Source organism: Suricata suricatta, chromosome 7 (assembly GCF_006229205.1).
Source record: "Suricata suricatta isolate VVHF042 chromosome 7, meerkat_22Aug2017_6uvM2_HiC, whole genome shotgun sequence".
In the NCBI taxonomy this organism is placed as follows: Eukaryota; Metazoa; Chordata; class Mammalia; order Carnivora; family Herpestidae; genus Suricata; species Suricata suricatta.
The window spans coordinates 65,638,118-65,650,688 of record NC_043706.1 but is presented as its reverse complement, the minus strand read 5'-3'; the positions used below and the strand labels follow the sequence as shown (position 1 = coordinate 65,650,688).

Below are 12,571 nucleotides of genomic sequence, written 5' to 3'. Positions count from 1 at the left end.
ATCAGTGGTTGAAAAGAATCAACCCTAATCCAGAAGTCAAAAAGAACTAAGGTAAAAAATTATAATAAAAATTCAAATCTAACACTTAGCATTATACTCCTTTAGGTTAAGTGCCATCAACTGTACCAATATTCAGCAGTGGTAAATAATGGACAGACTAATAAAAATTTTTATGGCCTCAGAATCACTTTTTAAATCTTTCTGTATAAGCACATATGAGGTAAAGTCTATTAATAAGCATTGTGCTTACTCTAGGAATTTATGCAATGACTCCCATTTCAGGAAAAATAAAGCAAAAATGTGTTTTCTCTCCTAAAAGAACTTAAAGCTAAAGTATTCATTTGTTAGAACCTACTAAAAAGCTCAGAAAAAATAATGAGTTAGGCCTGCAGAAACTGGAAGTAGAAAAATAAAAGTTACTGGACACAAAAAGACTGGACTAGGAATTTTCCAGAACTTGACAATGAAAAGGTAAAATTAAACATTAAGTAACACAGCATCAGAGTTAACTGCCCATTAAAGACATTTCTAGGAGAATTTTTTTCCTCCCAGTTGCCAATTGCTTCCCAGCTAAAGTTGGGATTATCTTTCCACAAAATTCTTTAAAATGCTTAATTATGCTTGGGTGAAATTTCTGGAAAATGTCTAGATAAAAAGAAATTTAATTTTATTCTTGGAAGAAGCAAAGGAAATGATCACATGCAGCCAAAGTTAATAAAAACACAGAGCATGCAGAATTTTTAGTCTTGCAACTAAATTGTTACTTCATTTAAAAATTGTTTCTAATCAAATGTTAATGAATATATTGCCATTATGGCAGACTAAAAATACTGCACTCTACTAGAAATTGCACACAGCTTAGACACTCAAATGGAACTAGGGAAAGGATTCTAATTAGTCAAAATGATCACCTCATCCTCCTGATAAAGAAGACATAAAAAGTAATTTAAATATATTAATCCATAATATATTAATATATTAAGTGATTAACTTACATATTTTTAAATATACACTCAATAATATGAGTAAAACACCTAACAAAGTATGCTGACTCTAAAATCATAAAGAGTACTTTTTTTTCTTAGCAGAATACCAACAGTACATGTTACTCTTAGGAGAGTAAAATCCAGTTTTCTTCCCTCTCTACTCAGTTTTTTTCATGTCAAAGATCACATTTAGATACACATCTTTTCCTTGAGGACAGCTGCATTACCCCAGTAGGTAAATGTTTCTATTATCTTAGTGGAAAGAATACTATTTCTATATTGATGATGCCTTATAAAAATGTAGGTTACCATGACAAAAGAAGATACCATAATAAATATTAAAGTAACTTCTTAAAGTATCAACCATGAATGTCACATAAAGTTTACAATTTGTAATTTGGACATTTTTGTCTAAAATGATAAAATGTCAACTTAAAAACTAACTGTACTCATTTGCTTAGAATTCAAAATAATGGGAATCTTTATTTGCTTTGTGTTCTATGATTCATTGAGACATAATTCATTTCCCTCATTTTGAAACGAGCCAAACACATCTGATTCACACTTAAAAGTTGCATATAATAAAACCTTGTACAACTAAATATTCAATATAAATCTTTAAATAAAATTAATAAAGACAAAATTAACTAGTCCTATAGCTAATACTGACTCAGTATTTCATAATTTAAGCTCCTTTATTAGATACAACTTAATACCACTTATTACTTGAACATTACACATTAAAATCTAAGAGTTGTAGATTTTAGATTAAGGATTTAATATTTTCAAAATAATAATTAACAGCATAATTATTTATAATTACTGTTAAAATATAATAATTTAGCAACACCTACCTATAAACATTTATAGAAATAAAATGTTTTAAAGAAAAATATGATAATATGTAAGCATTAGTTCACAAGAATGCTTACCCTATTTAATGTCTAGTTCAAAGCTTACTTCAGCCTTAAAATGGAAAATAATTTATGAAGGACATATTTTACACTAAACCCCAAGTGGGTATGTGAGAGTAAGTTTCAAAAAATGTTAGCAAAGGATAATTCTCGGGCAACTTAATACCCTCATATAAGGGAAAAAGAACAAGAGGAAAGCAGTGCATTGAGGCCTAAACAAGAAGAACCAAAATGTGTAGCTTTTGTAGATACCAACAGAGGCATAGAGCTCTACAATATATATGAGAGAGACTTGAATGAGCATTTAGTTTCTAAAGTATAAGTCTAAAAGTAAGAAATGTGATTTAGGTTCCAAAATAAAAAATATATCTTTCAGTATGATTTTTTTATATTAAAGATTTTAATTAAAAAAAGAGTTTACTATACCTCAGGACTTTTTCGGTTCTGTAAAATCTGTTTGTCAGTTTCTTTGTTAGCAAAGTATCTAGTGCAGCCTCGGTTTAAATACTAGGAAAAAAATTTTTAAATAATTTAAAATAAATGTGATCCATAGGAAAATAATACAGAGGAAAACACAATTTATCAAACAGAGGTAACCAAAAACAATTTTTAAATATAACCTGAATATCATTTAATCTTTCAACTACAATTGATACTGCTATATATTATAAACATTTTCCTCCTACTACTCAAATCAGGGTTGTTGAAAATCCTAATTCCTGAAAGTAGATTAAATAATTAATATAAAAATCAATACCTTTAAAGCTTTCCTATTTTTAAAGGGCAGTAATTTTAGAGGCAGGAGACTTTCTGACCTAGTAAAGAATTCAGTAGCTGCCTTCCTAGGATGCCTGCCGTTGTGCCAGGAAAGACTACACAATCTGAGACACGCAAAAATAATACGCTCGAGGCCTCCAAAAAGAAAGATGAAGTAAGACAAGAACGGTCACACTACCTTATCATTAACTCAATGTCAACAAAGCCACATCATCTTTATTAAATTTCATATGATTCATCGTAACTTACACTCCTTTTCTAAAAATCATTGTAGAGAAATACCTCTCCTACTTTTATGAAGATACTATGGGCAACTAACTTCCTATTTCAATTAATCTGATGAGCTCTAGAGGAGGTGGGACATTGTAGAAGCATATAAATAGAGGCAGTTATAAAGCATTTTAAGACAGTAGTTTTAAATTTTCCAAATACATATTTAAAAAAACTGACTGAAATAATAAAAACTGAACTGCAAACACAGACACACACAGAACAATAGTTAAATGTACCATGTGTCACGATTCTCAAGTGGAAGACTCCTGCTCAAAGAGGACTATCAGAATCACCTGGAGAACTTTATTCAAACTGCATTCCTTATCCATTCCCATAATTCCCACATATTCTGCACAGGGACACAGTTTCCCAGCTGCAAATCTGTAAATTATGCTAATCATCCTCAGTCACCACTTCTTGAAACTGTATTGGCTTGTGATTCTTGGCACTCCTGATTTTCCTTTACTTCTGCCACAACCCTGCTTGTGCTTTCTTTCCTGGGCAACTCTTCACCACTCATATTCTCCAACTCCAGAGTCTGGATCTGGCACCTGCTTCTTTACATTATAAAATCTCTCTGGATGATCTCATCCACTCATGATCATAATTTTAACTACTACCAGAGTTCTGGCATCTCCCAAACCTATCACTACAGCACCAACAATGATCTTCAGGTTAGCAGACCAACGGTCTTCTCAGCTTGTCCCCTTAGATGATCCACAGGTTCCAAAACTAAACTCATCCTATATGCCACAAATCTTCCATGTGGCCATTGTTTAGTATTTACATCCACCCAGTTACCCTAGTCAAATCCAGAAAATTACTCCAGACTCCTCCTCCCTACCATACTCAGTCTCCCAAGTCCTATCAATTTTACCTCCTAATATTTTGCACATCCCCTGCTCTGTAACCTTCCCACTACTAAACCAAATTCAGGCACTAAGCCACTTACTTCATCTATAACCATAGGTTACCAACCAATTCACCCATAGTTGCGATTTCTATCCATGCCCTCCCATACGCCCTTAAAGCCACCCTCCATATTAAAGCCAGAAGTAAGGATAGACCTAATATCCAACTTTCTACTTAAATTTCTTCAATAGCTCCTTATTAACTACAGAAGTAAGACCAAACTCTCTAGCCTCACTTCCCACCACTTCCTGCCATACTCTTTAAGCTCTTTCTTGTCTTTCTTTGTTCATCTTTTTGCACCTACTAGGAATATTTTTTCATCTTTCTTCCTCTAACTAATACTTGAAAACCTTTCAAGGTTCTGATCAAGCTTCAGTTATTCCCGTAAGCTTTTCCAAAATCCCCAGCATCCTATGCAAATCTCTCTTATCATTCAACTTATCAGACTGTGTGTGTTTGCACATGTAAGTGTTTCAAACCAGATTCTAAGTTGCTAATGAGCAGAAACTGCTCATCTTTTTCACACAGGCACAATGCCTGGTACCCAGCGAGCAAGCAATAAATTTGTTTGCTGTTGAGGGACACTTGGGTGGCTCAGTTGGTTAACTGTCTGACTTTGGTTGGGGTCATGATCTCACAGTCTGTGAATTCATGAATTCGAGCCCCATGCTGGGCTCTGCTGACAATTCAGCTGAACTGCATTCAGAGACTGGATCCTGCCTCGGATTCTGTATCTCTATCTCTCTGCCCCTCCTCTGCTCACACTCTGTCTCTCTCTCTCAAAAATAAATAAACATTAAAAAGAAATTTAATAAATATTTGTTGTTGAATTAAGGGAAATAATCATGGGTCTCTTATTAATTCATTGGTAAAACTTTTTTTTTTTAATAAGTCAAAGGTACCTTTAAAGCTAGCATTACAGAACTACTTTAAATTGCTTACTGAGTTTAAATTGATAAGTGGTTTCATATCTATCCTTTTATCTATCCCATTTCATAGCTCCTCATATTGTTATATTATAAATTGAGCAGTAAATCTCATTAGAGATTGACATTTTATCACATTACACTGGTTTTACTATAAGTTACATACACCTAGAAATTAAAAATCACTGTAAGGTTTTAGAATTGAAGGCAATTCCATTTGCAAAAATTTTATGCAATTTCTCTTCATCCAACCTACCCGAAAATTATCTGGGGAGCTCAGATGAAGTTTTTCCCTAATATCTTCAGAAGCACCAGCACATAACCTATAAAAGATATGATAATTCCTTTCCTCTTTGCCTTGAACACAGATCCTAGATTTCTCTAGGAGGTAATGTGAAACAAATCCTCCAACAACTGAACTCTAAAAAACAAAACAGAAAATACATTTTTGCATTAAAGTCTGAAAGTATAACCTACTGATGTTAAATTATTTTGCTACTAAGCATTTGTATATCAAAAAGGTTATAATATTTATCAAATAAAGGGGAAAAAGCAGATAACTAAATAAATGTTAAGTTTAGAATATTTATAAAAGGTATAATGAATATATATATATTCTCCCCACTACCTAAACTAACAGGGAAAAACTTAAATGGATTTACCATGAGTTCAAGTACAAGTACCAACGCTGTCAAGACCCTCGTTTTACAAAAACACTTCTCAAACCTATCATCCCAAAACACACCCTCACTCACCTTTTCATTGAAATGTATTTCTACAAATTTTCCGAATCTACTGCTATTATTGTTGCGTACAGTTTTTGCATTTCCAAAGGCTTCTAAGAGTGGGTTAGCTATTAGAAAAGAAATAAAAGTATTCCATCAAAAACTAGCATGAAGGAAAACTACAAAACGATATGCACAGTATATATCTTCATTAACAGAAATAGAAAAAATGTTTTCAAAAATATTAACATGAAGTAATTCACATGTAATGTCAAATCTCAAATATTTATTAACTGCTACTTTGTTCAGGCCCTACTAAAGTACAGAAGATGGGAAAATTACTCAAATTATGTAAAAAGAAAATGTAAATGATACGGAAAAGACTAAATTTTAAAAGGTTATTAGGTTACAAAATTTATAACTCAACTTAAAAATCACTCCTTAAAAATTGTAAGATTTTCACAAGTACATTAACTTTTACTAAAGGAGTAGTGATTATACTATAGAAAAGAGCAACCCTCTGGTAAACAAAATACAAGAAAGAAGGTATTGATTTAACTTTCCTAAAATGTTTTATATATTAATAAAATCTTCTCAGATTTACCATTTTTCCGTGTACATCCAACAAAATCTAACAAATTAGTTTATAGAATGACTAAAAAAGGTCTTCAGAACAATTGTTTTTAAAATCTCAGCCTATAAGAGAGTCATTTCATTTATTTATTTATTTACTTACTTATTACATTTATTTATTTTTGAGAGACAGAGAGAGACAGTGTGAACAGGGGAAGCTCAGAGAGAGAGGGAAACACAGAATGTGAAGCAGGCCCCAGGCTCTGAGCGAGCGGTCTTCCAGAGCCTGACGCGGGGCTCGAACCCATGGATCATGAGACCATGACTCAAGCCAAAGTCAGACGCTCAACTGACTGAGCCACCCGGGCACCCCAAAGAGACTCATTTTAAACCTAATGACCCCTGCAGATTGAGAGTGCCAGGGTGGAGAAACATTTATCATACAAACAGATGTCAAAAGAAAGAGTAGCAGTATTTGTATCAGACAAACTGGAGTTTTTTTGGTTCTTGTATTGTTTTTATCCTGCTTTGGTGTCAGGGTGGTACTGGCCTCATGGAATGATTTTTAATGTGTTCTCTTTATTCCTTTATTTCTAAGATTTTGATAAAGACTGCCATTATTTTTTAAATGTTTGATAGAATTTGCCAATGAAGCCATATGGTTTTTGGCTTTTCTATGCCAGGAGATTTTTGATTAATAATTCAACTTTCATTCTTGTTACAAGTTGAAGATTTCCTATTTTTTGGATTCAAGATTCATGATTCAATTGGGGCAACTTGTGTGCTTTAGGAATTACCTGGTTTTCTTCTAAGTTATCTGATTTGTTAGGCTATAATTGTTTGTAGTATTCTGTTATCACACTATATATTTCCATGGTTATCTGCTGTACTGCTTTCCATTTCTCATTTTGGTTTCCAAGTCAAACTTTTTTTTTTAAACTGGTCATTACTTTTTTTCTTTTTTTAGTGTTTATTTTTGACAGAGAGAGAGAGACAGAGAACGAATGGGGCCAGGGGAGAGCAGAGAGAGGGAGACACAGAATCCAAAGCTTCAGGCTCTAAGGCTCCAGGCTCTATGCTGTCAGCACACAGTCCAACATGAGGCTTAAATCCATAAACTGCAAGATCATGACCTGAGCCTAAGTTGGACACTCAAATGGCTGAGCCATCTAGGCATCCCTGGTCATTACTTTCAATGTTATGTTATTGTTTATTCTGGTCTCTATTTATTTCTGATTTTTCTTTGCACTTTCCTTCCTTTATTAAATTCACCCAAGTTTCTTCTTTTTCTTGTGCTATAACGGTAAATTATTTGAATTTTTTTCTTAATACAGCATTTATAGCATAAATTTCACTCTAACATCTGCTTTTGCTGCATCCCATAGTTCTTGGATTATTGTGTTTCTTTTTTCTCTCAAAAGCTATTTTGACTTGCTTCTTGATTTCTCACTTGGTCCACTGTGTGGTAGTGTGTTATTTAATATTTACATATTCGATATTTAGTATTTACACTGTAGACTTTCCAGATTCATTTTATAGTTGATCTCTAGTTTTGTACCACCACCGTGGTTAGAGAATATACTTGGTATGTTTTGTCTTCTTAAATTTGTAATCTCTCTCTTTATGTGACTTAACGAGGAGATTCTTCTGGGTGTACTTGAGGAAAATATGTTTCTTGAATGGAATGTTTTATACATATCTTTTAGAGCCTTGTTTTCTGAAGTATACGTCAAGTAAAAAATGCTCTTGCTGAAAGATAAATAACAACTTTAACCAAGGGTACTTGTTTAAAATAAAGCATATCAGAGGGGAGGTAGATAGGAGGATGGGTAAAATAGGCAAAAGGGATGAAGAGTGCACTTTTGATGAGCACTGAGAAATGATGTACAAAAACTGCTGAATCACTATATTGTACACCTGAAACTAATAAAATATGTTAACTACTACAGAAGTAGAATAAAAAGCTTAATTTTAAAAAACTTAATAATAAACTCCCAATGAACAAATGTAAAATTTTAAATGATTTTATCTTCTAATCACACACACATGCCACATGACTAAAGAAAGGTTTATTAGACTCTATTCTTACACTCACCACTCTCAACTATAAACATACCAGATTAGCGCCAATCTTACATGTTTCTCCTTCTGCAGCCTCATAAACCGCTTCATGACGCTTCTTACTACAACATTTCCTATGAAATCTTTTAAAGTCCATCTCTCTTATTCTATCCACAGTATAAAGCTTATTAACAAGTATCCAAATCCTTTTAAGGATCACTTTCTAGTTGAAAGTAACAAAGCAGTAAAAGTGAAAGAAATGTTTACATATACATCTAACCTTTCAGAGGAGCAAGAAAACTGAGGCCTAACAAAGTCAGCTGACTTGTGGAAAGCCACATGACTGGCTAATGGCAAAAGGGGGACTCAGTCACAGGTCTCTCCAACTCCTTACTGAGATCTGCTGGGTTTTGCTGAAGGATTTAATATATTAAGTAAAATATCCAAAATTAGGATAAGAGCCTCTCTATCAGAAAATTACAACAATGTTTGATATATTCATTTAAAACTGACAACCAATTTTCAGTTGAAGACATATTCCAATGATTTCTATGATCTTCTAGTTAACATCTGCCATCCTCTAGTAAGGAGCTGTAGTAACATTTGGAATAATACTTTCCAACTTTTCTCAGCAGCACACCACATTCTCACAGAAGAAACCAGCTTTATATCCAATTCCCAAGCACATCTGTACCCCAAGTAAGCAAATCAAAATACTGAATTAACACAATTTGTTGTTTTTATTTATTCAATTTGAAAGGGTGATTCCCTCATTAAAGCGAAGTACTTTACTGTGAATTAAGCATTTTTTATTAGATCTTCAAACCTGGGTATAATACCACAGTGATAACTGTAAGGAAAGCTATAAAATTATATCAAGAAACATGAAACATGTGATTGGTGCAAGCTTTAAAAATGTTTACCTGAGTTGGAATTTATGTTCATCTACATGCATATTTCACGGTTGTGAAAAACTGTACATAACATCTGCTAGCTATAATTTAGCAAAATGAATGAACACAGAAGGCCCTTGATACATTTTTGTCTGACTGAAATTTTTCTTTAAAACACCAAGAATATTAAAACATGTTCTTAGTGTAGCACATAGTTAAATGCCTGAGTATATATTTTTTCTTAAGATGCCTGAGTTTATACCCCACTTCCACAACTGATGAGCTATATGCTCTTCAGCAACTTATTTAAAATCTTTTTACCTCAGTTTTTAATCTGCAAAGTAGAGATAAAACAGTACCTACCTCATTCTATAGAGATTTAAATTAGGATTTAAATTAGGAACAGATTTTCAGCAAATCTGACAATGTGTAATACAACTCACATATATTAATTTCATCATCATTATTCAAGTATTTACTGAGTGCCTCATGCAAGAAAATGAGGAAGGAGGAAGGACGAGTGTCCACACAGGCTTAAAACACCTGATAAAACTAGAAGGAGACCACCGTGAATGAAGTATAAGCACTCAAAGGAAACATGACTCAGTTAGAGCAGAGGAGAGAGAGGCCAGACCACACAGAGCTAACATTTAGTGATGTTACAGATTTGTAGCTTTATCTTCAGAGCAATATGAAACCATTAAATGACTTAAAGTAAAAAAGATCATCCTAATATCCACACAGAGAATAGATTACAGGGAAGCAAAAACTTAACTGGGGAGACCAGAGAGGAATCTATGATGCCGGACAGTGGTATAGATTCAACATGATGGTGGACTAGAACAGGAATTTCCAAATGAGGTGCAAGAAGACTTTCTAAGGGGTATGTAAGCACTGACGTTAAGAAAATCAATTTACAGACTCCTGCCTTCCAACTGTATTCATTCTCTAAAATGATTTCCCCTCAAAAAGCTTTTTAATTACAAATAACTCTCTTCCTTTCTCCTTCTTTACAAAATTAGGGTCAACTAAACCAATAGGAGGCCAGAGAGCTTCCTCTATTTCTTTCATTCATCCAAAAGACATTTATGGATCAAATCCCATGTATGTCCTATTCCAGGGACCTGTAATATATAAAAATCTCTGCCCTCTTAGCAATTACATGGGGTGACAGGAAAGACAATAGATATTAAATAAAGGAGAAGACATGTGAGCAAATATTTGTAGGAAATGGAAAGGTCTTTTGGATCTCTTGAAGAACATTCCAGACCACCTAGAGGATTCTCCTAAGTTAATCTGAGTACATATCTAACAATAAAAAATGAAAATTTTAAAAATGAACAATACCTTCAACAATTCTATCATCAATATCTTGACCTGTTCCATAGGATTCAGTCAGATATCTGATTAAAATAAAGAAAAAAAAGACATGATCATAATATTGTACACATTGTATTTGTGATTTTAATATTATTTAACACATGCAAAATGTAAACTTTGATCACCACTACAACTATTTATTTAAAATTTACAAATTTACGGGGCACCTGGGTGGCTCAGTCCGTTAAGTGTCCAACTTCAGCTCAGGTCATGGTCTCGTGGTTCATGAGTTTGAGCCCCGCATCGAGCTCTGTGCTGACAGCTCAGAGCCTGGAACCTGCTTTAGATTCTGTATCTCCCTCTCTCTCTGCCCCTCTCCTACTCACACTCTGTCTCACTGTCTCTCAAAAATAAATAAACATTTAAAAATTGTTTAAAAGGAGAGGTTTGATAATAAATAAATAAATACATACATAAATAAATAAAATTTACAAATTTATATTTAAATGCAATTATTCCGTTATAGCTTTTTAAACATTTAAAATTCTACTTGGATTACCTTTAATATCTAATCAGCATTACGTTTAAAACTGTTTTTGGAAATATTCTGACTTTAACCAACAATTTGGTTTTAAATATGCCACATATTTCACACAGGAATATTCATCACCTACATAAGATTCCAAATTGTCTGTGACAGTCTATGAATTCAATCTTTATAGCTAGAGAAAACAGGTATTCTCCCACTGAACAAGGAGGAAATTACCACTCTTTGTATTACTTTAGCGAAAGATTAAACATGATGGAACAACCATTTTCCTGGCATTATCAAACCAAAAGTAATCTTAGATTTACAATATGTTAGTAAGTTTACAGTTTCTCAATTATTTATTCATTTTCAAAGGCGTACTATAAACCACAGACTCACCACATGCCTCTTACATACAGAAGAGAAAGAATAAGAAATTGAACCACTTAGAATTTAGTATTCATTCAACCATTATTGCATATACATAACAGATGATAACAAACTTCTAAATTAATTTCATACAAGTAACTGAAGATCATATATTTGTGTAAAAAACCAGCAAAATTTCAAGAAGGAACCCACCATGCAGCAACTGACTAAAAACTGTAGAGGCTCTGGGTGGCTCAGTTTGTTAAGCATCTGACATCTGCTCAGGTCATGATTTCCTGGTTCATGAGTTCAAGACCCATGATGGGCTGTGTGCTGACAGCTCAGAGCATGGAGCCTGCTTCAGATTCTGTGTTTCTCTCTCTGTCTCTCTCTCTGCCCCTCTCCTATTTGTAAGCATCTCGCTCACTCTCTCTCTCTCTCTCTCTCTCTCTCTCTCTCTCAAAAATAAGTAAACATTATGGGGCATCTGGATGGCTCAGTTGGTTAAGCATCCAGCTTCAGCTCAGGTCATGATCTCATGGTTTGTGGGTTCGAGCCCCACATCAGGCTCTGTGCTGGCCGCTACCTCAGAGCCTGAAGCCTGCTTCGGATTCCGTGTCTCCCTCTCTCTCTGACCCTCCCCTGCTCACACTGTCTCTGTCTCTCAAAATAAATAAAAAACATTAAAAATTTTTTTAAATAAGTAAACATTAAAAAAATTTCAATACTGTAATAGAGTAGGAATCACAGTGTTGAGATTTCAGAATGCACAGGTCCTAGCAGTAGCTGCAACACTAGGTGTGTAAACTGAAAGAACTAATGACTGCTGCGGTTCCTTCAGTATTTATAATGCAGTGATTCTCAACAAAGTGCAGAGCTTAAATTGTGGCAGCAAAGGGGATACATTAAGAGGAGGGATTTGGCCCTCAAGGAGAAAGTAGGAAAAAACCTCCTAGACCTCCACCACAGCAATTTCCTACTCGACACATCCCCAAAGGCAAGGGAAATGTAAGCAAAACTGAACTCTTGGGACTTCATCAAGATAAAAAGCTTCTTCACTGCAAAGGAAACAATCAAGAAAACTAATAGGCAACCAGCAGAATGGGAAAAGATAGTTTCAAATGACATATCAGATAAAGGGCTAGTATCTAAAATCTACAAGGAACTCACCAAACTTCACACCCACAAAACAAATAACCCAGTGAAGAAATGGGCTGAAGACATGAACAGACACTTCTCCAAAGAGGACATCCAGATGGCCTACAGGCACATGAAATGATGCTCAACATCACTCATCATCAGGGAAACACAAA

General features: G+C 34.0%; 1 protein-coding gene across 5 annotated transcripts in view; it reads right to left on the bottom strand.

Annotated features, from left to right (window-relative positions):
• Nucleotides 1-12,571, bottom strand: part of MYO6 (myosin VI) — an 86,393-nt gene that overhangs the window by 55,696 nt on the left and 18,126 nt on the right. For all 5 annotated transcript variants that reach the window (XM_029944849.1, XM_029944845.1, XM_029944846.1 and 2 more), the window contains exons 7-10: nucleotides 10,388-10,443; nucleotides 5,544-5,641; nucleotides 5,045-5,209; nucleotides 2,327-2,407 (exon numbers count right to left, since the gene is read on the bottom strand). In XM_029944849.1, the coding sequence (XP_029800709.1) occupies nucleotides 2,327-2,407; nucleotides 5,045-5,209; nucleotides 5,544-5,641; nucleotides 10,388-10,443 (400 nt within the window). The remainder of the gene's footprint in view (nucleotides 1-2,326; nucleotides 2,408-5,044; nucleotides 5,210-5,543; nucleotides 5,642-10,387; nucleotides 10,444-12,571) is intronic.